This window comes from Staurois parvus, unplaced genomic scaffold (assembly GCF_062004578.1).
Source record: "Staurois parvus isolate SC_StPar_1 unplaced genomic scaffold, SC_StPar_1.0 ptg000410l, whole genome shotgun sequence".
NCBI classification, from domain to species: domain Eukaryota; kingdom Metazoa; phylum Chordata; class Amphibia; order Anura; family Ranidae; genus Staurois; species Staurois parvus.
In genome coordinates, this window is record NW_028318206.1 from 516335 (window position 1) to 544325 (window position 27991).

Here is a 27991-nt window from a genome sequence, read left to right on the forward strand (position 1 = left end):
TATATTTACATGTTGTAAACTTGTGTACATTTCTTCAGTTAATTACTGGTTTCTTCCCTAGGCAAAATGTCATACATCCCAGGAGACTCCAGAAGGGGTTCTCAGCTAAGCACATCCTCCTACAAGCATGCCTGAGCTAAGGGCAGATGGAGTCCAGGAAGAAAATGCTAAATGAATCATCTTCCTGTACTGAAGATGACCATGGCCAGAAATGCTAGGATGATGTATTTCAAAAGTGGTTTCTCAGTATAAAAGCATGGAGACATGGATGGGTGAGTATGCTTTGAAAATTAAAAATGAGTGAAATAGCATTTTGTGGTACCCAGATGCAGTGTGGTCCCGCTTTAAACAAGAACATAAATAACTAAAACTTTGAAAACCCACCATCATCTCCGGCTGCTTGCTGCTGCTCGAACTTGGCCTTAAGGTCCTGCTGTGAGCGCAAGAAGCGGCTCTGCTTAGGAGCCGACTGGGGTAGTTTCACCCACTCCTCCTCCAACTCTTTAAGCTACAGAGATATAAAAGTAAATCTTAAGGTTGGCCAATCATAAATGGTTTCAACATGTAAAATGAACTGGACTAATCTGCGATTCTCCATACACCAGACTTTGCTCACCTGCACGGGATTAATGTTCTGTAAAGGAGGCCTCAGGGCATCTCTGATCCAGCGGTAAATCTCCACAGCCAGCAACTTGGCCTCATCTCGAACAGCCTTTTCTCGAGACTCAAACAATTTTGGCAATACTTTAATTATTGGCTTCAGGGGTATAATTTTTGAACCAAACTCACTGCATAAAAACAAAAAAACAAAAAAAAACAAAAAAAAAAAAACACACACAAGTGGTTTGTAAAGAAGATCATTCATCCAAAAATAAATAAATTACATATATATATATATATATATATATATATATATATATATATATATATATATATATATATATTTTTTTAAACAAGAAGAACCTTTACCTTAGTCCTCTTCTTAAAGTCTCAACACAAGCCACCACAATCTTTGGATTCTTGTTATCTAGACCTTTGAGCAGTTCTTCCTGTACAGCTTCACCTTTCTCAATCTCTATGTACATTAGGCAGATATCCGATCCAAGCTCCTTGGCTCTAGCTTTTGGCTGATTAAACACTTTGTTTACTACTCCTGAAGCTACTTCCCCAGCAGTCCTGCACGTGAAGAAACCTTTGCATTAGTGCATTTACATCACAGATCGGGAGGATGACTTTAACAGTGATCTTCAGGCATGACCCAAAAATAACCCCAAAAAAGCCTTCTTCGCCTCTACAGCATGTTCTAGCATTTAATTCTATTACCCTATTATTGTAGCAAGACAACTTATGAGAACCTTAGAGTTGTAAAATTTTTGCAGGATTGAACATAGGGTTGTAAAATTTCCTGCAGGGGTGGATGCTGGAAGGAGGGATGATCAGGGTGCCCGGCTCAGCTCTTATTGATGTAGGCAACTCTCCCCAGAACTAAATATTCGAAGAAACCCTTTCACTACACAGTAGGCATGTAGGCTCACGGTAGTCAAGTCATTTGCATTGTTTTGCTGGGAACTTTATCTATGTATGCTTGTGAAAAGGGATGGGGAAAGGAGAAGTTCTGTAGTCCAGCAGAGGGAACTCAGAAAAGGCCAATTAACGCTGCTTGGGATTACAGTGTAGCAGCTCTAGGGCATCAACCAACAAAAAGTTAGGCGCTAAAAAGATTTGACAGTATCATCAGGATTTTTACTGTACTATAGTGTTTTAAAAAAAAAAGAGTGGAAAGTACATATTTTGAGGAAATGAACTGTATTTGTTTTTACTTTGCCATACAGTTAAAATATCAAATGCGTTTAATAGTTCTTCCCTTTTAGAGATGTAGGGTCTACAGTTGTCACTCGGATATCCGCTATACTACTTACTAAGCCACTGACCTGAATCAAACATACAGCCTTTAACCACTTCCTGTCCGGACACTTTTATCCCCTTCCTGTCCAGGGCAATTTTCAGCTTTCAGCGCTATCACACTTTGAATGACAATTGCGCGGTCATGCAATACTGTACCCGTATGAATTTTTTACCATTTTTTTGAGACAGATAAAGCTTTATTTTGGTGGTATTTATTCACCGCTGGGATTTTTATTTTTTTTGCTATGTAAATGGAAATGTCCAAAAAAATTTTAAAAGTGTGTTTTTTCTTATAACATTTTGCAAATAAATAATTTCATAATAAGTCTTGACCAAAATTTATTCAATTATATTTTTAGTAAAAAAAAAATAAGCCAAATTAGTTTATAACCAAAAATTATAATTTTTAAACATTTTTATTTTATTTTTTTATATTATTTATGTTTTTTTTTTACATACTGTCACCCTAGCAGTACAGTGTGACCATGGTGACACTGTACTACTTGTGGGGGGTGATGAAGATTTTTTTACAGTGATTGCTTTTACACCCATATAGGTTGTAAAATCAATCATTTCTCTTTCTCTCTGTCTGCATTCTTGCAGCCATTGAGAAGTACTGAGTGAGCTGTGATTGGTCACAGCTTGTCACATGGTACAAGCCTGTTGTGAATAGCCTTGTACCATAAGACCTCTCTGATCATTCACAGATTTCACACGTAGTAAGCAATGATGTCACAAGTGACATCTTGCTTACTACTTTGCATGTGATCACTGATTGGCCTATCAATTATCACATGATCGGGACCTCGTACAGAGGTCCCGTGCAACGATCGGCGTTTCACTGTGTCCTGAGGACACAGCAGGCACTGGATCGCGGTGCTGCGTGCTCCCAGGGAGCGCGCACAGATAGAAAAGATGGGTGCCGTTTATGAACGACAACCCGCCCCTGGAGTGCCACCGCCCTGCCGTTTATAAACAGCAGGCGGACAGCAAGAGGTTAAAACTGAATGGATACTTTGCATAAAAATGAACATGATATGAATGAAAATCGGCCAAAACTAACAAATCGTATACTTTAGCGTCATAAGACAACAGAATGGGTAAGGATGTGAGTTGTGCACAGAGTACAGATAAATATTGCACTTACTTCCCAGCAACATGAGCATTTTCTATATACACCAGGGCAGCTTCTAAGCCTTTTAGTTGGGCAACAGCATTGGAGTCTGTGACAAACTTCTTGACCAAGCCCAGGTATTTGGACCATTCTGGGCTCTTCTCATCTACGATTTTCTGATATACTTTTAGAGCTTCCTCATAACCATTTAATCTGGCTTTCCATAACTGCAAAAAGGAGAAAAAGGCAAACAAGATGAGCAGAGAAACAGGAGACATCCTAGACATAAAGGTTTACACCCGTGAAGGACCAGCTGTACAGAATTACCATCCTTTGCCAGATAACTATTAACTCAATTAACTTTGACACACTGTGCAACCATCTACTTCCTGATCCAGCTTTAGATTCTTTGATCACCAGTCAGCTAACTGGGCATGAGAGAATGTTTATTTTTTGCACAATGAAAAATCTAGGTGCAGAGAGAATACCCAAGATGAACCAGGAAATAAATCCACTCCTTGCATGTCTGTAAAGTGTGGCAGAGGTTTGTAAAAGCATAAAAAACGGTTTAAAATGAAATCCATAAGAAGGGTGAAAACTGTATTTGGCCGATTTCCTGTCTGCTATAGCTACAAATTTCACATCTCTTCAACCTGCTTTAAAAACTTTTATTCCATCTGTACTTCAGCTCACTTTAGACACGTAAAGGTCAGTTTTCTCTCCTAAAGCATTTCTAAGCCTTACTTTTTTTTTTTTTTAAACAAACGTCACGCTTACCTGCTCTGTGCAATAGTTTTGCACAGAGCAGCCCCAATGCTCCTCTTCTAGGCTCCCACACCAGTGCTCCTGGCTCCTCCTCTTCAACGCTTGCCCCCAGAAGAAGCCACTTGTGATGGGGGTACTAATGTGTCAGACACAGACAGCATGGCTCAGCCTTGCCCTCTCATCACAGGATTTGACTGACAGCAGCTGCTTCTGTCCTGTGAGGATGAGAGAGCGGATAGAGCCACCGCTCTCAGACACATCACTGAATTGAGATTGGGCTCAAGTAGGTATATAGAAGGGGGCCTGTGCACAGGGTTGTTTTTTTTTTAGCTTTATACAGAAAATACATTGAAAAAAAAAACAAAAAAAAAAAAAACAAGCAAAAAACAAACAAACAAGCAAGCAAGCAAAAAACAAACAAACAAGCAAGCAAAAAACAAGCAAGCAAAAAACAAACAAACAAACAATTTTTAAAAAACAACATTTAAAAGCGGAGTTCCACTCACCCTGTCAAAAAATTAAAGCCAGCAGCTACAAAAACTGTAGCTTCTGACTTTTTAAAAAAAAAAAAAAAAAAACAGCCACTTACCTGTTCCTCAATGTGTCCCCCGCAGCCCGTTTCACCGGCCGTCCTGTATTCCAAGAGGCCGGCATCTTTAGTGTGGGCACCCGGCTGTGACAGCTTGTGGCTTCAGAGCCGAGTACCCAGTGCGCTTCATGAATGGTCCTGTAGTCTTCTGGGACCTGTCACGTGTCCCAAAAGACTACAGGGGAGGGAGGGAGGACACCTTCCGCTTTGGCCCGCCGGAAGCTGGTACCTGTTAAAAATCGGGTACTCGCTCCCCCCCTGCCCCCTAAAGGTGCCAATCCTTAATGGGGAGCCGTCCTTAAAGCGGAACTTCCCCTTTTGGGTGGAGCTCCACTTTAAGCCTTTACAATAATTTTAAAAGCGAACTTCCCCGCAGGCAACTAGTGGAAGTACTAAAAATTTACTTGAGCCTTGTACATCAGCACTCAGAATAGGAGCCAATCAGGCGTGTAGCATGAAAATGTGGACAAGGAGAAGGCAGATAGGGTTGAGCAGAGGATGGTTCCATCAGTCTTTTGCTTTTTCTAGTGTTCAGTAAGTTGGTAGTGGAGAGAAGATACCAAAGCATCTCTTCTACAGTCTAACAGACAAAGCGATATCATCTGCTATGCAGATCTGAGAACTGGAATGAGAAGATATATTCTTTGACCAGGTAGAACAACTCCCATATACACATCTCACCACTGTCTTGAGAGGTTTGCCTGGAGATCAGAATGACTAACCAGTTAATTTTCTCTCGCTGCTGTTGCAAGCTTCCCTGGCAACCGGAAATAAAACAGACTGCTTGGTTGGGGAAAAACAGACCATTCCTCCGGGAGGTACTTTATACATGAGGGATTTTACTGCTCCTAAGATTACTGGAAGGTATCCCTTTAAATTGTGAATACAGATGTCTCAGTGCAGAGAAATCCTGGTGAAAGGAAAAAAAAAAAAAAAAAAAAACCACACACACCTTTTTGAAGCTCACTTTTATCCTTCTAGCCCAGGGGTCTCCAAACTGTGGCCCGAGGGCCAGATGCGACCCTTTGCTAGCCTTTATCTGGCCCTTGAGGTGCTCTTTTTCCCCAATGACATGAGGCCCTATTCTCCCAATGACACCAACAATGGGGAACTATTTCTTCACGGATACCAGTAATGGGGTAATATTCCTCCTACTGATAGGGCACTACGCCACGTCCTACTGACCACCAACCCCGAGGCCATGTTTATTCTGGGCTTGTAATATTTTCTACCCTCACTGGCCACAATCCAGCCCCTTAAAAGTTTTGGGACAGTAAACTGGCCTTTTGTCTGAAAAGTTTGGAGACCCCTGTTTTAGCCAATTAAGCAAAGGCTATGCAGCGTCAGGTAAGGCCACACAGTGGATCTCTAGAGCAGGTAAAGGAGTTTCACATTGTGGTAGCAACATGGAGGATGTGCAGTGAATGATGCTCCCTTCACTTAAAGAACGGGTGTCACACTGGCGACCCTCCTGCTGTTGCCAAACTACAAGTCCCATGAGGCCCTGCAAGATTGATAGTTACAAGCATGACTCCCAAAGGGAGAGGCAAGATGGGATTTGTAGTTTCGCAACAGCTGGAGGGCCACCAGTTTGACACCCTTGACTTAAAGTGTTACTAAACCCACAACAGTAAAATCAGTCTGTATATGCAGTAAACCATGCTTGTTATACTCACTGTGGAACCTAAGGGGTTAATCCTCTGCATTGTGGAAAAAGGATATTTGATCCTCTTCTATCAGGAGATATTTGGGACACACTGGAAATAGGGGAGGATCAGAGGCTAGGGGCAAGCTGCACATGCTTAGTTTGGTGTGTATTGCTAGAGAGTTTTTTTTTTCTTGGGAGAATGCATGTGATCAGCACAGGGCCAATCAGCACTCTCCAGACAGCAGTCAGAGATCCTGCATCCTGCTACAGAACGAAAACTCCAACAAGCTGTAACCAGTGCTCTGCTGAACACTGATAGAAGTCACAAGACTGCTCTAACTGCTGATGAGAAAGGGCATATAGCAGTTTATATTTACTAAAAAAATAGATGCATTTCCATGTTGTGTGTACTGTGGGAGACCAGATAGAGTGAATGGAGGGTCCTGGGTTTAGTAACACCTTAACCTCTTAGTAATCTGCCGCACATATGCGTCCACGACAGCTTGAGGTTGTGTGCAGAGAGCGTGCTCACTTTTCTCTAACCGAGCGGTCATATACCCAATGTTAGTCAAATGCTGAAGACTGCCTTCCATAAATACTTTTGAGTGCTCAGAGTCTGATCGCCTATTGTAAACATTTTTCTGTTTGTGATGTAGCCCTCCGAAGTTGTCCCTTTCTGTGGGCGCGGTAGCAGTCCAAAGCTTGGAAGGTGTAGCAGTGACATCATCGGACTCCCCTCCACGCCCTCATCCCCAGCATAGTGGTGCGCACAGTGTGAGTGCTAGTACGTGCACACCGGCCCGTGCACTGTGCTACAATGCTCGTCCATGTCAAATCTACTTGGCACCTGCACACATGCGAGAACTCCTGGCCTGCTACCTGTCTCTAATCACAGCATAACTTCTATTGGACACAATGGTGAGGATTGCTAATGAGTGTAACATTTGCTCTGGCAAAAGACCGGGAGTCTGGCTGGATCGAATGATCTCATGTCGGCTGCCTATGTCCCCTGGTGAGTCCTGTCCAATCTGACACCTGGATCTGCACCACCTGATTTCCACCCCTTCCACAATGCTGAGGAACAGAGCTGCCAATCTAGGGGCAGCAGGAGGGAGATCTGTACAGGAGTGCTCAAAAGACACGGCCACTTCTCGTACAGGAGTAGAATTATGTAGGCTGTCAATCAAAGGAGAGGGAGCGTGGCGACACCACTTTATCCCCTTTGATGATGTGCGATTAGCACGAAACGCATCAGGGAAGGAGCTACAGCGTCACTATCTTTCTGCCACCGGCACCATGGAGGTACCGTCGGCCATCTTCTAATTCACCTCATGGTCAGTGGCATTTTCTGATTCCTTTACCTATGCTATACTGTATTGAAAGAAAATTAATTCCTTAAAAACGGTATCACGCTATTGGTCTCCTTTCCTTGTGGCCCTTGGTGAGTCACTTATCACCTAGAGAGCCACCCAAAAGGGAGACCGTGGATTGTCAGCAACATCCAGCGGGGGGAGGAATACCTGGCCTGACCTGATCTTTAGGAGCCACCAGTGGATCCAGTAGAGATTTATCTCTAAATGCGCAGTTACACTGTGCATCTGGTGAGTGCACAGCCTTACCCTTCTCACTATCACCACTTGGAAGAAGTACTTTGAAGGAGAGGGATTGTCACTAAGACTGTTTATTTTGCACTGCATGTTACTCTGCTTGTGACAATGTCTGTGATCACATTAGTCACGTGATTTATAATCACTATATATTGATATCTTGGACGTTTTGCATAATAATATCTGTGATATAGCGCCGCATCTTTTAGAGTTCATGTTTTTGCAAGGTTTTTGGTATCCTTTTTGGTGCTGTGGCTGCTTTGTTTGTCCATAGCGCTCACAACTTCCTTTAAAACGTTATAGCCTGTGACAGTTTTGTTCAATGAGCGATAAAGAGGAAGATGTAAAAAAAAAGTGCCTGATCCTTTTCCAGGCAGATTGGGGGTGGATGCACTGTCCAGTTGTGCAGATTACGGTAATGTGATTATCTAAAATTTATATTTTTGGGGTTTACAACCACTAACTGGGAATCAGCAGGATGGGCACTCAGTCTTTTGCTGTGAGTGCAATTTACAATGATCACATGATAGTGCAGCTGTGCCACTTCTCAGGCATTAGTCACATGGTGGCGGTAAGGGGTTTACAGTTGTAAACCTCAGACATGAAAAATGAGCAAAGCCGGACTCCTCACTTTAATCCAACTGGCGGAGATAGGCGTTTCCGGAACTGTGGTCTACACAGGGACGTCTTGCACATGTGGTGGTCGTGCCCGCGACTGATAGGCTTCTGGTCTAGGGTTTTTGGTTTGCTACAAACGCTTTTTCATATTACGGTCCGTAGGGATGCAAGGGTGGCCCTCCTGCATTGCCCAAGTTTGGGTCTGTCTAGGTCTCAGCAGAAACTGGCATCCTACCTATTTATTTTGGCCAAACGTGCTATAGCTCAACCTTGGCGAACCCCTTCAGTTGTCTCCCAGGGGGTGAAGACCCAGATGAATGCTATGCTCATCAATGAACAGATGTCTAGCATTCTTCATGATTCTCATCCGAGATTCCTTAAGGTTTGGGAACCTTGGATATGTTCTTCCTTGCCATCCCTGCCTCCTACTAGTTATAGCCTGTTATAGTCGCTGCCTGTGCTAGCCCTGAATCTGTGATCCTTCTAGTTTCCCTTCTTCCATGTTTTCGGTTTCCCTTTTGTTGTTTTTTTTTTTTTTTCCCCATTCTTCTAAACTTTTTTTTTTCCTGTTATTTTTCTGATATTATGTTGGATTACTGCTGCTATTTGGTTCGGCTTTTTGCCGTCCCTCCTTGATGTCATTGGACATTTCGTTATTTGACGAATACAAATCAGCGGGATGTCTGTTTATGTGTTATTGTTCTGCTCTGCCCCTGTGTGGGCGTATCTTGAGCTTGTTTTATTCTTAAAACAAAACTTTAATAAAAATATTGAAACAGAAAAATGAGCAAAGCATATCCTTCTATAGTATGTATTTGTCTCTATCTAGAGCATAAAAGTGTCATTCCTGCCTGCTGCCCCATTCCTCTACTATCAGCATGCATCATTTCTGACAAGTTTTCCTGACCCCAAGAAAGAAAGGTGACAAAGGAGGGCACAGCCTGTGATTGACAGCCTCTGCTCTTTTCTTTTGTGCAGGAAGTGTGTCCCTTTTCTCCAATCAGCTCTCAGAGCTCTCCTCACTGAGCTCTGCAGTGTGTAATTTTATCTCTCCGCTCCCTATTTTCTGAAAACGCAGACATGTTTAAATTCTTGACTCTGTACCAGTTTATCTGCAGTCTTATATGCTCTACATCCATTCAATTTATGAAGGAGTATTAGTTTTATCTCTGTGCATCACCAGAAGCAGTCATTTCACTGGTATATGTAAGGATTTACAATCACTTTAAGTACTCCTTTAAACACATACGTGTTGACAAGGATCATATTGAATCGGCATCCGGTATAATTTACCTTGTGCTCACACTTCTGGTCAACAGGAAGTTTCATCCATTCGCTGTCGTCCCCCATGGTGATTTCCCTTTCTCTGTTTCAGTGCTAAAGTGGAGAGCTAAAAAAACAAAAAAACAAAACAAAATTAGTAGCAGGTTAATGCATTGCTACAGAGGTGGATCTCGAAGATAAAAAAGGAGCAAAAATCATTAAGGCTGAAATATTAGGGGTTCAAAGAGTCAGCAGATCTTCACCCAACCCAGCCTTACATCAATATTATACAGTATTTATATAGCGCTAAAAAGGTTTGCTCAGCGCTGTACATTATAGTGGGGGACAGTACATGAGACAATACAGTAGCAATACAATACACGAGGGGTTCGAGGGCCCTACTCGTTCGAGCTTACAATCTAGGAGGGAGGGGATAGTGGTACAGGAGGAAGTGGCTGTGGGGGATGGGGTGGTGGGAGGAGTGGAGGAGATCGGCAGTTAGGAGAGTGTGGGGTAGGCTTCTCTAAAGAGATGGGTTTTCAGGGTGCGCCCAAAAGGTGAGGAGGGCAGGTGACAGTCTGATGGATTGGAGTAGTGAGTTCCAGAGGATGGGGGGGGAGTCCTGGAGAAGTACTGCAATCGGGCGTGGGAGGTGGAGACCAGGGAGCTAGAAAGTAGGTCTTGTGAGGAGCGAAGATTAAGGGTAGGGTGGTATTTGGGTATCAGGTCGGTGAGGTAGTTTGGGGCAGTGTTATGAATGGCTTTGTATGTCTGTGTTAGTAGTTTGAATTTAATGCGTTGGGCAATTGGGAGCCAGTGGAGGGAATGACAGAGGGGGGTGGCAGAAGCAGAGCGGTTGGTAAAGTGGATGAGTCTGGCCGCTGAGTTCAGGATAGACTGAAGCGGGGATAGGCTGTGATGAGGTAGGCCGGTGAGGAGGGAGTTGCAGTAGTCCAGACGTGAGATAATAAGGGAGTGAACGAGTAGTTTAGTAGTGTCTGGGGTTAGGAACGAACGTATTTTGGAGATGTTGCGGAGGTGGAGCCTGCATGAGTTTGCCAATGATTGGACATGGGGTTGGAAGGACAGGTCTGAGTCTAGAGCAGCAATGGGCAAACTACGGCCCGGCGGACTTTTTAATCCGGCCCGCGGAGCTATGAGGATCTGTCCCCCTTGATGTATCTGCGCATGTGCCGGAGATCGCCGATCAGCTGCTAATGCCTGAAACTGGCACATGCGCAGATACGTCGAGGGGGACAGATCCTCATAGGAGACAGATTTTCATGCTACACCAGAACGGCGCGGGAACACGGCGAGAGGAACGCGCGGAGCAAAGGTAAGTGAATTGACACAGGGGGGACTTAATATTGGGAATGAATTACTATATGGGGGATGAATTACTATATGGGGGATGAATTACTATATGGGGGATGAATTACTATATGGGGGATGAATTACTATATGGGGGATGAATTATTATATGGGGGATGTATTACTATGCTTACTATGGGGGAATATTACTATACTTACTATGGATGACACATACACATCATTCATCTACTCTTGGTCCGGCCCCCGGGTCCAATATATGAACCCATTGCGGACCTCAAGTCAAAAAGTTTGCCCACCCCTGGTCTAGAGTATATCAATGCCCCAACCATTCCATGGTGCACAAATCCTCAGAAATCGTAAGGCCACTACACTAAGTATTTCCCCACACAACTCAGAACTAGTTATCCCCGCAGCATGTTTCTTACTGTACTTTGACTTCCTATGTTCTGTCCGAAGAAGGTGCCATATACACTAGATTGCCAAAAGTATTGGGCCCCCCCTCCAAATCATTGGATTCAGGTTTTCCAATCAACTCCATGGTCACAAGTGTATAAAATCAAGGCCCTAGGCATGCAGACTGTTTCTACAAACATTGGTGAAAGAATGGGTCGTTCTCAGGATCTCAATGAGTTCAAGCGTGGTACGGTGATAGGTTGTCACCTGAGCAATAAGTCCATTTGTGACATTTCCTTACTACTATATATTCCAGGGTCAACTGTAAGGCTACGTTCACACTAGCTTTGTCAGCAGGCATCAGACAGGCGTTTGAGAAGTGTTAAAAACGCTTCCCAAACGCCTCTGAAAATCTGCACACAGCAGCACACAGTGCTGTTCACACAGAAGTGTTAGCGTCGCGGCAAAACTGACACCTCTGGTCAAGTCAGGAGGAGTTGAAGCCTCCCATTCAAGTCTATGGTGCCTGGCCGGTGTTTGCGGTGCAGTTGCGGAGTGTTAATACTTTCATTTAAACTTCATTATAGGAGTTTGTGGTGCGGTTTTAACGCTTGGTAAACACCTATCAACCGCCTCAAAACCGTGCATAGGGCGTTTTGGGAGCGTTAAAAATGCTTTACAAACGCCTGTCTAACGCTTGTCAAACGCTATAGGGACGTTTGGCAAGAGTTAGAAATAAAGTCAAGTGTGAACGAGCCCTTAGCAATATTGTAACAAAGTGGAAGCAACTGGGAACAGCAACTCAGCCACGAAGTGGTAGACCACCTAAAATGACAGAGCGGGGTCAGCGAATGCTGAAGCATACAGTGCGCAAAAGTGGCCAACTGTCTGCAGAGTCAATAGCTAAAGACCTCCAAACTTCATGTGGCTTTCAGATTAGCACAACAACAGTGCGTAGAGAGCTTCATGAATAGGTTTCCATGGCCGAGCAGCTGCATCCAAGCCTTACTTCACCAAGTGCTATGCAAAGTGTCAGATGCAGTGGTGTAAAGCACGCCGCCACTGGACTCTAGAGCAGTGGAGAGGTGTTCTCTGGAGTGACCAATCACGCTTTTCTGTCTAGATATCCGATGGATGTGTCTGGGTTTGGCGGTTGCCAGGAGAAAGTTTTGGACAATTTTCATGCTCCCAACTTTGTGGGAACAGTTTGGGGATGGCCCCTTCCTGTTCCAACATGACTGCACACCAGTGCACAAAGCAAGGTCCATAAAGACATGGAGGAGCGAGTTTGGGGTGGAGGAACTTGACTGGCCTGCAGAGTCCTGACCTCAACCCCATAGAACACCTTTGGGATGAATTAGAGCGGAGACTGCGAGCCAGGCCTCCTCCCCCGACATCAGTGTCTGACCTCACAAATGTGCTTCTGGAAGAATGGTCAAACCTTCCCATAGACACCCTCCTAAACCTTGTGGACGGCCTTCCCAGAAGAGTTGAAGCTGTTATAGCTGCAAAGGGCGGGCTAACTCAATATTGAACCCTACAGACTAAGGACGCCATTGAAGTTCATGTGTTCATTTTGTAAAGCGCTGTGCAAACTGCAGGCGTTAAATAAATCCTGAATAATTCTAATGTAAAGGCAGGCGTCCCAATACTTTTGGCAATATAGTGCATGTGCAGTCTGTTTCCATACAGCGGTATACTTCTGCCCTTTTCTGTGTCTGTAAGATAATCACGCACACATTTGCAGTGAATAGAAATGGGCCTGAATTGTCGCGGGATTGCTATGCAATGCTGTAGAGTGCAATGATGGAGGCATGGCACCTGTATTAAAGAGACTGATGGCACAATGAGCTTGCTGTCAATAGGAGGGGGAAAAAAAGCGCATGTACCGGTGATATCATACCAACAAAGAACAGGTGAAATCTCAAACTGAGGGGGTTGGGATAACATGAAAAACCCCTAGATGGAAGTCCTTTCACAATGCTTTACGTGGCACAGAGTAGGTCAGGGAGAAGAATACAACTTCTATTCTTAGAAGAAAAGAGAAAAAAAAAAAAAAAAAAAAGAAGAAGAGTAGAGTTTGGTAGGTTGGAAGCATTACAAGGAGGCAACCACCACCCACCCCAAAATAAATAAAAGGCTTCTCCTGAATGTAGGAGGTGGGAAGTGACTGTTTAGTCTACAGAGAAGGAATCTTATGCACTCACGAGAACAGGGCACCACTCACTGTATGAATCAGGGGTGTCAAACTGCGGCCCTCCAGCTGTTCCAAACTACAAGTCCCAACATGCCTCTACCTTTGGGAGTCATGCTTGTAACTGTTAACCTTGCAATGCCTCATGGGACTTGCAGTTTGGCAACAGCTGGAGGGCCGCCAGTTTGACACCCGTGATATGGAGATGGGCTAAAAAAAAAAATGAATTACAGCTTGTTAATCAGTCACACAGCAGTGACATCTGGATAGTTTGAGCCAAGATGACCCAAGCAAGAGTATAATCTCAATCCTGGAGTTCTTTAGGTTTAAAATCTAAATATATTCTAGGAGCTTCAAAAGAAAAAAAAGTTGTTCAAAATTTGTCTACTTTGGAAGACAGTCAAAATACCTGTTCCCTGCCAGAAGGCTGTAGCAAAGGACCCTGGCTGTATGGAAGCAGAAGTCTCTCTACAAAGGTCTGGACACACTCCCCAGCAAGTCAAATCTATGGACTATACCAGCGGTTCGCAACCCTTTTTCAGTCAAGGCACCCTTTAAGGATTATAGACAGTCCCGAGGCACCCTTTAAAATTATGGACAGTCTTGAGGCACCCCATGCTAAAATTGGGTGCCTCAAGGTGGTCCATGATTTTAAAGGGGCACCCCATTCTAAAATATGAAAAACTATTCTAATATTTTCATATAACGCAGCAACATCCACACATGAAGGACACCCAACGCTAGAGATGATTTATTCTTCCAAAGCAAATACACTATTGCCCACTGGTACTGACTAGTATTCCATTGTTTCTCCTCTCCCTCAGTTTTTCTCAATCTCTGAGCTAATGTGACCCCAGCACTGATGGAGCGGGCAGGGAGGGTCAAACTAGGATGCTGTGCAGGTAACTGACATCCTCCTTATTAACCGATTATGTAATTGGTTGCCAGCGGCAAGAAGGTCGTAATGGTGCACAATGAAAACCTGTGACTTAAGTAACTAAACGGCAGGCTTGTTCCACCCGCTGGCTTGTATACAAATTTTGGGCAATTTTTAGACATTTTGCCAAGGCACCCCTGAAGAAACTTCAAGGCACCCCAAGGTACCTGGGCACCCTGGTTGAGAAAGGCTGATCGATACCATAAGCAAAGATCATGCTCTGTTTGGAGAGCTCCATCTCTGACTGATCAGGGAATGCATCAGATCCCTGCAGAGAGACCAATGCCTCCACACAAGTATCTGCCTGTGCAGCATGCTGGCGGGGGACAGGCTTTTCTACTCAAGCTGTGGCTGCTTTCTAGAGGAAATGAACTACAAGACTTTGCACTCCGTTTGTTTTGATAAAACTTATTTAGCCAGTTTAAACTGAAATCTCAATTAGGCGTCAAGGTCTCTCTGCATGTACCTCCTCTTAAAGCACTGTAAACATAGGAGAAACATGTCCACAGCATACCGATTTAGTACAAGCTCCACAAGTCAACTGGTTACTGTACTCTACTGGGCATCCTCATGATTATTATACAGGATTTGTACAGCACCAAAAGTTTATGCATCGCTTTACAATATATAGGGGGACAGTACAATTACAATAAAGGAAAAGGAGAACCCTGCCCATGGGGCTTACAATCTAAAGACGTAATAAACACCAAGAAGCTCCAATAGCATAAACTAGTACTGATCACAAAGCACTGGACATAGAACAGTAATGCTATAAATGTACCAGAATACAAAGAACGTCCGTAACAACATTTCACAATCTTTTATAGCTTGCGCTGAAAACAACTGGCTGCCGTGAGAGACACTTGTCATCCATAAGGCACCAGTACTAAGAACTTGGAAGCCAACCGTGCTAAATAATTCAGACAGTTCTCAGAAAGTCTCCCAGGTGTACAGATACATCTAACAGCCAGATGCAATTACAAGCCCAAATCCAAAAAAAAAGTTAAGACGCTGCGTACATTAAAGAAACAGCATGCAATGATTTGCAAATATCAAAATATACACAAACACCACAGCGTAGCATCCACTCTTTTAAAGCCATAGTAAACATTGCTAGCTCACTTGTACCTATACAGTGGGGCAAAAAAGTATTTAGTCAGCCACCAATTGTGCAAGTTCTCCCACTTAAAAAGATGAGAGAGGCCTGTAATTGGCATCATAGGTAGACCTCAACTATGAGAGACAAAATGAGAAAAGAAATCCAGACAATCACATTGGCTGATTTGGAAAGAATTTATTTGCAAATTATGGTGGAAAATAAGTATTTGGTCAATATGAAAAGTTCATCTCAATACTTTGTTATATATCCTTTGTTGGCAATGACAGAGGTCAAACGTTCCTGTAAGTCTTCATAAGGTTGGCACACACTGTTGCTGGTATGTTGGCCCATTCCTCCATGCAGATCTCCTCTAGAGCAGTGATGTTTTGGGGCTGTTGCTGGGCAACACGGACTTTCAACTCCCTCCAAAGTTTTCTATGGGGTTGAGATCTGGAGACTGGCTAGGCTACTCCAGGACCTTGAAATGCTTCTTACGAAGCCACTCCTTCGTTGCCCAGGCGGTATGTTTGGGATCATTGTCATGTTGGAAGACCCAGACACGTTTCATCTTCAATGCCCTTGCTGATGGGAGGTTTGCACTCATGATACATGGCCCCATTCATTCTGTCCTTTACATGGATCAGTCGTCCTGGTCCCTTTGCAGAGAAACAGCCCCAAAGCATGATGTTGCTACCCCCATGCTTCACAGTAGGCATGGTGTTCTTTGGATGCAACTCAGCATTCTCTCTCCTCCAAACACGACGAGTTGTGTTTCTACTAAACAGTTCTATTTTGGTTTCATCTGACCATATGACATTCTCCCAATCCTCTTCTGGATCATCCAAATGCTCTCTAGCAAACTTCAGACGGGCCCAGACATGTACTGGTTTAAGCAGGGGGACACGTCTGGCACTGCAGGATCTGAGTCCCTGGCGGCGTAGTGTGTTACTGATGGTAGCCTTTGTTACGTTGGTCCCAGCTCTCTGCAGGTCATTCACTAGGTCCCCCCGTGTGGTCCTGGGATTTTTGCTCACCGTTCTTGTGATCATTTTGACCCCATGGAGTGAGATCTTGCGTGGAGCCCCAGATCGAGGGAGATTATCAGCATTAGCATGTCATTGGGCACGGCTGATCACGTGGAAAAAGGCCGCTGTGATTGGCCTTTTACCACATCACGGGACACAGCGATCACGGAGATCGCCAGGGGGCGCGCAGGAGAGCGCCTTCTGGGAGGACATCATATGACGATCTCCCAAAACTGGCCGGCCGCAGTGTAGCCGTCATTCGCCTATCTGCGGTTGGCAAGTAGTTAAACAACACTCTGTAAATGTCCTGGGAATAAGGAGACCAATTGCTGGAGTTTTGGGAGAGGAATAGTGTTCCATTATTGCCTGATATAGAGTTCTAACTGCTCAATAGTCCTTTACTGTATATTTCGTTTCTGTTTTTATGTATATTTTCCACTGTCCCTACTTTTTGGGAATTAGGGGGGTTGTATTGAAAGCGTTAGACCCGACACAAGAAAATAGAAATCAGGAGCTAAATTGTACATTAATTATGCAGAATAAAAATGGCTAAAAAAATGAGTTGCTGCTCCTCGGAACCAACATTGGCTACCAAGGGTGTGACTGTTAACCTGCTGCCTTGCACACAGTAGAACTGGTTTATGATCGCATAACTCCTGTTGTGGTAGCATTAAGCAGCACTCTGAAAAACATGCTGACAAGCACTTATGAAGGGTGGATAGTAGCTACAGTGAGCAAACCATCTATTAGCATCAGTCAAGCTACAGAGATGTCAGCAGGTAGAATGCAGAGATGGGCGATACCCTGCAGTCCTGGGAGACCTGGAACACAGAACAATTCCTCTACACATTCTGCACAAATACCTAACAAATGATTTTCATTTTTCCTCCACATACCCAATAGCTACAAAAATGTGTGCTAAAAAATATACTTACTTTACCCATGCAGCAAAGTGTCACTGTAAAAGAACACTCTGGCCCACTGTTACCAATTATTAGATGTGGTGGCTACATTAGTTTTCTATAGGCTCTTTCCATTAGTTTCACCAGGCGATCCAGACAGTAAGTCTGTTTTTCAACACAACAAGCTGTCCTGCAGATGTAGTAGTTAGAGGGCTGAGACAACCATTTAAACACTGACAAGGGTGCTTACAATGATCAGTATGTATGTAAAACGTTTATCCCAAAGGGATAAGTGGCCAGGACCGACCAGAAGTGGTCCAAGGAAGGAAAACTGGTGAGAAGGTGACAGGGTCATGGGTGGCCATGACTCAATGTATGTGGAGAGCAAAGCTTGACCGGTGTAGTCCAATCCAATAGAAAAGCGGGGGGAGGGGAATTTTTCTTTTCAATTCGTTTTTTTTTTTTGCACTGTCCCTTAAAAACATTTTTAATAACTTTTATTCTTATCACAAGGAATGCATGCATCCTTTGTGATGGAAATAAGTGACAAGTCCTCTTTATGGGGTCCATAAGACCCCACATCTCTCCTCTAAATGTAAAGCATGGGATCAAAAAAAGCATTGATCTAGTGCTAAAAAAAAAAAAAACCAAAAAAATAAAAAACAAAAAAACACCCCGGAACCGGAAGGGACATCGCTCCGGTCCTCCAAGGGCATAGAGATGAGTGGAGGCCATCTTTCCTTCACTCATCTCTATGCCCAGTGCCGAGATTGTTCGATGGTTTCTCAGGTAAGGCTGAGAACTATGGAGCGGTGGCGGCAGCAAGGAACAGGGGGGGGGTTTCGACACCTGTAGCGGTGCCTTTTTTCATATCAGCCGAAAAGGGTGTTTTAGGCCGAAACGTTCGGCCACCGAAATTTCAGTGCATCCCTACTGCAGATATACAAATACAACGTATGCAGGATTTATTTAATCTCTGTATCACCTGAGGCCAGTCACTCCACTTGGTATCTTCAACCACTGTAGGATCTGCCACTAAAGGCTTGGTTCCAGATACCACAGCATACCTTCAGAGGTCTAGTGGAGTCCATGCCTTGACAGGTTTTGGTTGGGTGGTCACAATGTTATGGCTGATCGGTGTATACCCCCTAACAGGCTGAACCGCTGATAACAGCACTATAGGAGTATCATCAGGTTTTAAGGGTCTGTGATGACAAAGAACAGCACCAAGGGAGCAGAGCAGTCAAACACAATCACTGTGCAGCAGATTCATTTCAATTCTACATCAATCAGTATTTGTGCCACACTTCACAGAGGAAAAGAATCAAAAAGGGTGTGTATGTGTGTGTTGTCTGCAAGAATATGGAAAGTATTACTGTGATGCTGGAACAGGCTGAGCAAAGATGGGCATTTCTCTCCCCCTTGGCAGCCAACTGTCGTCCTGAATCAGGAGGTGTTTTTTTTTGTGTTTTGAAACAGTAGAAGTCTATTATTTATGCCCAATATAGCCTACAGGTTTGACTCAAGCGGCCTAGTAAAGCAATCACTATATTTCTGTCCCTCTGTGGTCCTCATACATGGAAGTCATACGGTTTATGCTCTCCTCCTCTCCATACTAGTTAAATAGGACATCTTCAGTGTTGGACAGACACAGAGGGCCTAAAATCCAGTGAATACGATACTATCCAGTATGAGACAAATGAGAGGATTCTAAGCCAAGGCAGTGATCCTGAAGGTGGCATACACCATGAGATTTATCAATTTAAACATGTTTGCCCGGAGTTCTGCTTTATAAAACTGACAGCTCACAAATCTATTGTCACACTCTATTTTCACATGTCATGAATTCACAAAAATGTGTTATAAAAGTGATCCAGTTAAAAGCAGTATTTTGACTCAAAAGCTGAATTAAATGATCAGAATTCGATCTCAAACGAAATCTGTCTAAAGCTGGCCATAAACCGTACAATATGATCATACATACAATCTCCTTCAGACTTAACCAAAACACCTGACAAAGGCAGGCCTCTGTGGTACATAGTTGATAATCACACAGACTCTACAAATCAGACCTTTCAGAGTATATTACACCCATATTTAGGGGGCAACATGGTGGCAAGTCAACCCCCCCACCCCCAAACCCCTTCATAACCCTCAAACATTCATAGATATTTGAGAATGAACTACAAAGTCCCATCGGCTGCTGCAGCAGACTGACTTGTAGTTGCCAATGGAACATAGAATGCAATAATCAGAGCACTGGTAGTCCATTGACACTTCCTCTGGATCTCTAAATGAAAGCCTGTAACTCTATATAGAGCTGGAGGAAGAGTCTGCAGGAGCCCGTGCACTGCAAAATGCCATCAACTGATAGAGGATGCAATGCTTTGTGGTTAACACCCCCCCCCCCCCCCACGAAATTATAATAGTTCATTTTCAGTAAATGTGGGTGCATTTATTATTTGTAAAAGGTGAACTTATAGCATTTAAGGTCCGGCATCAGCAGCCTTATTGTTCACATTAGAGCCGCTTCTCTCTGCATACAAGTCGAGGGAATGCAAATCCAGGTCTGAGCAGAGGGAAGTCGCTGCACCTGTAATGCATTGCTGCATTTTGATGAATATCAAATATTAGGTTGCATATGTCCAACGACAAGACCAAAGATGATCAACACAGCCCTTTAAAACCCAACTTCAGACACACATAAAAGGCACACATTGCAGCTCTCACCAGTGCAATCTGTGGAAGTACCCGGGTTTGACTTGGTATCAGCCTTACAGTCCCTGTACAGCAGAGCCTAAAGAGGGAGGGAGATGCAGCACTAATAGCCAATCAGGTGTGATGCACTGCAAGAAGCATTCTCATAGGTACAGACAGGAACTCATTTGTGTTCTGCTTCACCTTTGACTGTTTCTTCACTAGGGTGGGATAGGGGAGGGGAACTAGAAGGGAGAAAAACCTGCAGCAGATAATGTTGCTCAACCTGGCTAGACAGGGTTGTGTTGTGTGGCAGAGCTGTGTAAATCCTCAGACTGGATGGGCACAAGTACAAATTCCTTTCACAGGAAAAAAAACAAACAGAAAAAAACAAAAAAAACAAAAAAACCACCAAACAAAACACATTCTTCAAAATCTATGCACTTGAAAAAAAAAAAAAGTAAAAAATATAAACAACATTTTATCACACAGTTTTATCTGTGTTTAGCTGTGGAATTACTGCTGTGAATGTGCAGTGAAGTGCATACACTGCTTTACAATTTAAGGGGCGTCCACTCAGTCACAATTGTAGGTTGAAAAAAAAATAAAATAAATAAATTTAGACATGGTATATTTTTACACTGATATATTTTCTGAACGATTGTACAGTGTTCTCTGAATGGGTGAGGTGGAGAGGAAGTGCAATGTCATTTATTTCAGGTACTTCTATAGGGCTGTCAATTTACAGATGAAACTCGAAAAATTAGAATATGGTGCAAAAGTTCATTTATTTCAGTAATGCAACTTAAAAGGTGAAACTAATATATGAGATAGACTCATTACATGCAAAGCAAGATAGTTCAAGCTGTGATTTGTCATCATTGTGGTGATTATGGCTTACAGCTCATGAAAACCCCAAATCCACAATCTCAGAAAATGAGAATATTGTGAAAAGGTGGAGTATTCTCGGCTCAAAGTGTCCCACTCTAATCAGCTAATTAAGCCATAACACCTGCAAAGGGTTCCTGAGCCTTTCAATGGTCTCTCTGTCTGGTTCAGTAGGAATCACAATCATGGGAAAGACTGCTGACCTGACAGTTGTGCAGAAAACCATCATTGACACCCTCCATAAGGAGGGAAAGCCTCAAAAGGTAATTGCTAAAGAAGTTGGATGTTCCCAAAGTGCTGTATCAAAGCACATTAATAGAAAGTTATGTGGAAGAAAAAGGTGCTCAAGCAGCAGGGATGACCGCAGCCTGGAGAGGATTGTCAGGAAAAGGCCATTCAAAAGTGTTGGGGACTTTCACAAGGAGTGGACTGAGGCTGGAGTCAGTGCATCAAGAGCCACAACACACAGACGGATCCTGGACATGGGCTTCAAATGTCGTATTCCTCTTGTCAAGCCTCTCCTGAACAAACAACGCCAGAAGCGTCTTACCTGGGCTAAAGAAAAACAGACCTGGTCTGTTGCTCAGTGGTCCAAAGTCCTCTTTTCTGATGAGAGCAACTTTTGCATTACATTTGGAAACCAAGGACCCCGAGTATGGAGGAAGAATGGAGAGGCACACACTGCAAGATGCTTGAAGTCCAGTGTGAAGTTTCCACAGTCTGTGTTGATTTGGGGAGCCATGTCATCTGCTGGTGTTGGCCCACTGTGCTTCATTAAGTCCAGGGTCAACGCAGCCGTCTACCAGGAGATTTTGGAGCACTTCATGCTTCCTTCCACAGACGAGCTTTATGGGGATTCGGACTTCATTTTCCAGCAGGACTTGGCACCTGCCCACACTGTCAAAAGCACCAAAACCTGGTTCAATGACCATGGGATTACGGTGCATGATTGGCCAGCAAACTCGCCTGACCTGAACCCCATAGAGAATCTATGGGGCATTGCCAAGAGAAAGATGAGAGACATGAGACCGAACAATGCAGAAGAGCTGAAGGCCGCTATTGAAGCATCCTAGTCTTCCATAACACCTCAGCAGTACCACAGGCTGATAGCTTCCATGCCATGCCGCATTGAGGCAGTAATTGCTGCAAAAGGGGCCCAAACCAAGTACTGAGTACATATGCATGCTTATACTTTTCAGAGGTCCAATATTGTTCTATGTACAATCCTTGTTTTATTGATTGCATGTAATATTCTAATTCTCTGAGATTGTGGATTTGGGGTTTTCATGAGCTGTAAGCCATAATCATCACAATTATGACAAATCACGGCTTGAACTATCTTACTTTGCATGTAATGAGTCTATCTCATATATTAGTTTCACCTTTTAAGTTGCATTACTGAAATAAATGAACTTTTGCACCATATTCTAATTTTTCGAGTTTCACCTGTACATATATATTGTACATTCACATAAGTCCCTAACCCTCAAGGGGCGTACAATCTAAGGTCATCAACCAACTTCTCTACCACATTCAGAGAACCCCTTGCATTCATTCAGAAAAAAAGCAAAGCATTCTCTGAATGGCACCAGTGCTGAGTGGCTGACCTCCTGTGTTCGAAAATCATCAGGTTGGCCGCTCAGCACAGGACATGGAAGTGGAAATCAGTGGAGTAGCCGTACACTTCAGGGATTTCCAGCTTCCAGGATCACCACCTGGGTATGGTATATAAAGGGACAGAATGGCCCAAACTGGGACAAGGTCACCATGTAAAAATATACAGCGTCTGGGATTGGTGAAGCCGAAAGCTGAACTCCAGGCAGACCGTACAATCGTCCGATTTACCAAACGTTCATGTAGGACCGGCCAACCCAAGCAATCCGGTGTATATTCCTGGTGTAGGCTGTTGTTCAAAGTAGCTGTCAGAGCTAAAGAAGATTGCAATGTGTATGATCACTATTGGAATAAGTAAAAGGTTCTACAACTTAGTTGCCAGTCATTCCAATCCTCTGGCTTTACCCTGTCTAGATAGGAAGGAACCTCCGGTGAGGTCAGACAGGACAGCCAGGCACATCACAACTTTCAGAAGGTCAGCAGAATCCCCCTTGTAACAAATCTGCTGAAGGGAAACCGACAGCCACCAGCAATGGAACGTGTCCATAGAAAGGTGACTGATCCGGGTTGGTGGCTGCAGTCAATGTTACAGTTCAGATACATTTCCTCTCTGATGAATAATGGAGAAGAAGAATAGATGCAGCCTGCCCCCCCCCCCCCCCCCATCTCATCTCTGCAGGCAGGACTGAGCCCAGTGTGATGTGTCATCTGACAGAAATAAACCCCATCAAGGCTCTATGGAGGGGGAGGGCAGGGGAGGGGAGGGGGGGGGATAGCTGCACAGATCACTGGAGAGCAGGAATCTTCACCTGGAGACACCGACAGTGCAATCTAGACCGGGCCACCTGGAGACACCGACAGTGCAATCTAGACCGGGCCACCTGGAGACACCGACAGTGCAATCTAGACCGGGCCACCTGCACACACCGACAGTGCAATCTAGACCGGGCCACCTGCACACACCGACAGTGCAATCTAGCCCGGGCCACCTGGAGACACCGACAGTGCAATCTAGCCCGGGCCACCTGGAGACACCGACAGTGCAATCTAGACCGGGCCACCTGGAGACACCGACAGTGCAATCTAGACCGGGCCACCTGGAGACACCGACAGTGCAATCAAGACCGGGCCACCTGGAGACACCGACAGTGCAATCAAGACCGGGCCATCTGCACACACCGACAGTGCAATCTAGACCGGGCCACCTGCACACATCGACAGTGCAATCTAGACCGGGCCATCTGCACACACCGACAGTGCAATCTAGACCGGGCCATCTGCACACACCGACAGTGCAATCTAGACCGGGCCATCTGCACACACCGACAGTGCAATCTAGACCGGGCCATCTGCACACACCGACAGTGCAATCTAGACCGGGCCATCTGCACACACCGACAGTGCAATCTAGACCGTGCCATCGAGACACAGACAGTGCAATCTAGACCGGGCCATCGAGACACAGACAGTGCAATCTAGACCGTGCCATCGACACACCGACAGTGCAATCTACACAGTGCCATCGACAAACAGACAGTGCCATCACCTACACACACTGCAATCTAGACACAGACAGTGCAATCACTTACACACACTGCAATACACAGACAGCATGCAGTGCAATACAGGCCAGACATCTCGGGATGAAGGCCAGGTACCCCCCCATAAACCCGCACAGCTCCCCCGATCACAGCGGTACGGTCTTGGTACCTGTAGGCGGGCGGGGCGGCCCGGGAGGCCCGGCTGTCACAATAGACTCGGCCGCATCCTCCGGGAAATCGCCGCTCTCCAACCACACCGGCGCAGCCAATGATGTCACGGCCCAAACCCGCAGCCCGCCTCTTCCGCAGCCACAAGCCAATGGGAGACGCCGGACATCAGCATCAGGACCACCCAGAGCGAGCGTGCGCCCCCTCCTCGGAGAGCGGCCATTCACAGAGCCGGCCGCACACGTCCAGCCAGCCACGCCCCCTGCTGGAGATGGCAGCACATCGCTGGGTGACACACCCACCCAACAAAAGCAGCACATGACCCCCATCCGATCATCACTGCAGACAATCTGGAAGCTGACCGTTTCCTATAGCAACTCCAATCATTGTTCCGCTACAAATATAAAAAGGCAGCACGTGACACTGGAGCGAGGACAGCAACCAGCCCAAAACAAGCGGGCCATATACCATACAACCAGATTGTACAAGATCCTGTAAGCGCACCACACGTCACAATGTGATTGTACAATCTCCCAACAACTATGTCATGTAGGTGCCTGTCCGGATGGCACAGAATCTATCTATATATAATGGTGGCATGGGATTGACAGATCACAGCCATGGATTCACTGGGTGGGCGACCTGCATTTGAGCTCATCCCAAGGTGGTGGTGGTGGGGGGGGGGGGGGTTGGGCAGAGTTCCCCTTTCAGTCGAATGCCTTGCTCACAAAAGGGGTACTTATTCAAAACGCCCATGTGAGGGTCCCCCCCCAGGATGTGCAGGGGTTTTGTGACGGAGATCCGATGTCAGTTGGGACGCAGTGGCAGTGCCTACATGGCAGCCACAACCCAACTGTGCAACCCCATGTGGACAACCACGGCCCTCACAAGGGGTATGCTTGAGTGTGAATGAGGCCTAAAGCCGGCCATACACGGGTCGAATTCTGAAAGAATTTTTCTTTTGAAAATCTTTTCTAAGAATTTTCATTCGCATTTCACACCATTAGTGGGCCACAGAAATGGCCGATGTTCGTGCGACCATCGAATGATCGGGCACGTTGGAAATGTTTTGAAAAATGAACAAATCTCTAATCAGTGATGGGAGACTCGTGCGAGAAATGTAATGGAAAAAGGTACAAGCTGTGACCTGGAAAGAAAAGAAAATTCTTAGCCAAAAGAAAACTCTTCTGTAGCAACATGTGACATTGAAGGCTTGGTTGGTCGAATTTTGTAATCAATGGTGGCGCCATCAATTTACAAAATTTCCAATTCTCTAAAGAAAATTGGATCCATGTATGGCCTGCATGAGGGTAGCGGAATAAGGTGTAAGGTTAGGTTCACATCTATGCGGGTGGTGCCACTGCGGATCCGCACAAAAATCCGTGCAGCTGCACAGAGAAATGCAGACCCGTGGGGGGGCGCCATCAGTTCTAATGGCACGTCGCACGCACTGGAAAACACAACCGTACTGGGAACCGAGGTTCCTGTTTGGGCTTCGTTTTCGGAAGAAGTGCAGGGACTTCTTCCCTGCGTGTCACGGGGCACGGGAGTCCATTCAAATGAATAGGTTCTCATGCCTGTGCAAAACGCGGCCCACACAGCCCCATATATGTGAATCTGGGCTAATAGAGCATTTATTTCTTGCTCTAGAAGGCCCCCTCCATCTGTGCGCACGGCCCCCTGAAGCCTCTTCTAAGGCCCCTTTCACATGGGTGCTGATCAGCAATAAACCCAGAAAACAGATTCCCTGCTGAAACATTAAAAAACCAGAGACTTCCAGACCCAAGCTGAAACTCGGGATGGACAGAAAAAGGGAAGAAGGACTTGTTTCTTTTTACATCAGATTTCCATTGATTTGTTACTAAAGTCCAGGAGAGGATGCAGACCTTTTCCACCTTTTCAGACCTGGATAAATTCCTGATCTGTCACTCTGTCTGTTTTTGCTATTGGAACTTCCAGTACAATATCAACATGTGTGTCAGTTATAGTGTCAGATTATGGTTTTGTAATGCAATGATATAACTAGAAAGGGGGGGAGAAGGAAGGGAAAAAAGGAAAAGGAGGGGGGAAAAAAAAAAAAAAAAAAAAGGAAAAAAGAGTTAGGGGAAAAAAGGAAGGAGGGGGAAAAAAAAGGAAGGAGGGGGGAAAAAAAAGGAAGGAGGGGGGAAAAAAAAGGAAGGAGGGGGGAAAAAAAAGGAAGGAGGGGGGAAAAAAAGGAAGGAGGGGGGAAAAAAAAAAGGAAGGAGGGGGGAAGAAGAGAGAGAGAGAAAAAAAAAAAATGGAAAAAGAGGGGGAATAAAAAGGAGGGGAAAACAAGAAGAAAAAGGAGAGCGGAAAAAGAGGGGGGAGGGTAGAGGGAGGAAAAAAAAAGGGTCAAAAAAGGAAAAAATGCAGATCTGATTTTATTTCCTGTGTGGGAGGGGCCCGAGACACCCAAGTCAATGTCCGCACCAACCACTGTAGAGAAGGATGGTAAAGGACCCAAGCTGTGGTGGTGATTGCTTTCCTGTACTAAAGTGCAAGGATGTTCAATGGATTTTTGAACTCTGTATATTAGTACCACTGGGTACCAACACTGCAGTAAGTGTACACACCCTCCTCCATTTATAGACAGTAAGGGAGGGTTATATTCCGTCAGGGTTTTATTGCCATCTGCGGCTCATTTGGAGGGATTTCCTCTCACTTCCTGTTTTAGCTATGTGACAGGAAGTGAAGGGAAATCTCCCTAAAGTGAGGTAATCCCTGGTCATCACTTGTGTCCCCATTGGACAATTCCCATCTCTTCCTAGTCCAGTGCCAAACCAAAATTTAAGAGATTTACAGATTAACAGTCACCAGGACAAAAATAAGGGTGAATCCCCCTAAGGCTCCATATAAATTGTAACATTCTACTGGCAGCAGAAAACCGCTAAATGCATCAAAAACATTTATTTATTTCAGGTACTTATATAGCGCTGTCAATTTACACAGCACTTTACATATAGATTGTACATTCACATCAGTCCCTAACCCTCAAGGGGTGTACAATCTAAGGTCCCTAACTCGTTTTGGCAACGTTTTGGAGTCTCAGGAATGTGACGATGCCTGATGAAGGGGTCCTGCGAGACTCCGAAACATTGCCTTGCTGTAACTATGTGATCATTCATTATTATTATACAGTATTTATAAAGCGCCAATAGTTCGCTCAGCGCTGTACATTACAAAGGGGGACAGAACATGTGACAGAACAATACCAATACAATGCAAAACATAAGGGGATCGAGGGCCCTGCTCTTTCGAGCTTACAATCTAGGAGGGAGGGGATGGTGGCACAGGAGGAGATAGCTGTGGGGGATGGAGTGGTAGGAAGAGTGGAGGAGGTCGGCAGGTTAGCAGGGGGTGGGGTAGGATTCCCTGAAGAGGTGGGTTTTCAGGATGCGCCTAAAGGAGAGGAGAGTAGGTGATAATCTGATGGGTTGGGGCAGGGAGTTCCAGAGGATGGGTGACACCCTGGAGAAGTCCTGGAGGTGGGCATGGGAGGAGGAGACCAGGGAACTAGAGAGAAGGAGGTCTTGTGAGGAGCGGAGTGTGCGTGTTGGGTGGTACTTGGATATTAGGTCAGTGATGTAGTTCGGGGCAGTGTGGTGGACAGCTTTGTACGTCAGCGTTAGGATTTTGAATTTGATCCGTTGCGCAATCGGAAGCCAGTGGAG

At 44.9% G+C, this 27991-nt stretch overlaps 1 protein-coding gene across 8 annotated transcripts in view; it reads right to left on the bottom strand.

The window, feature by feature from the left end:
* The window catches only part of CKAP5 (cytoskeleton associated protein 5), a 91786-nt gene that overhangs the window by 48044 nt on the left and 15751 nt on the right, over positions 1–27991 (bottom strand). For 6 of the 8 annotated variants that reach the window (XM_089686759.1, XM_089686758.1, XM_089686755.1 and 3 more), the window contains exons 1-6: positions 24301–24453; positions 9540–9636; positions 3053–3246; positions 970–1176; positions 617–788; positions 385–508 (exon numbers count right to left, since the gene is read on the bottom strand). In XM_089686759.1, the coding sequence (XP_089542885.1) occupies positions 385–508; positions 617–788; positions 970–1176; positions 3053–3246; positions 9540–9596 (754 nt within the window). In that variant the 5' untranslated portion in view covers positions 9597–9636; positions 24301–24453. Of the gene's footprint in view, positions 1–384; positions 509–616; positions 789–969; positions 1177–3052; positions 3247–9539; positions 9637–24300; positions 24455–27991 lie in introns of those variants that run through there. The other 2 variants (XM_089686757.1, XM_089686753.1) reach the window with 2 other exon arrangements.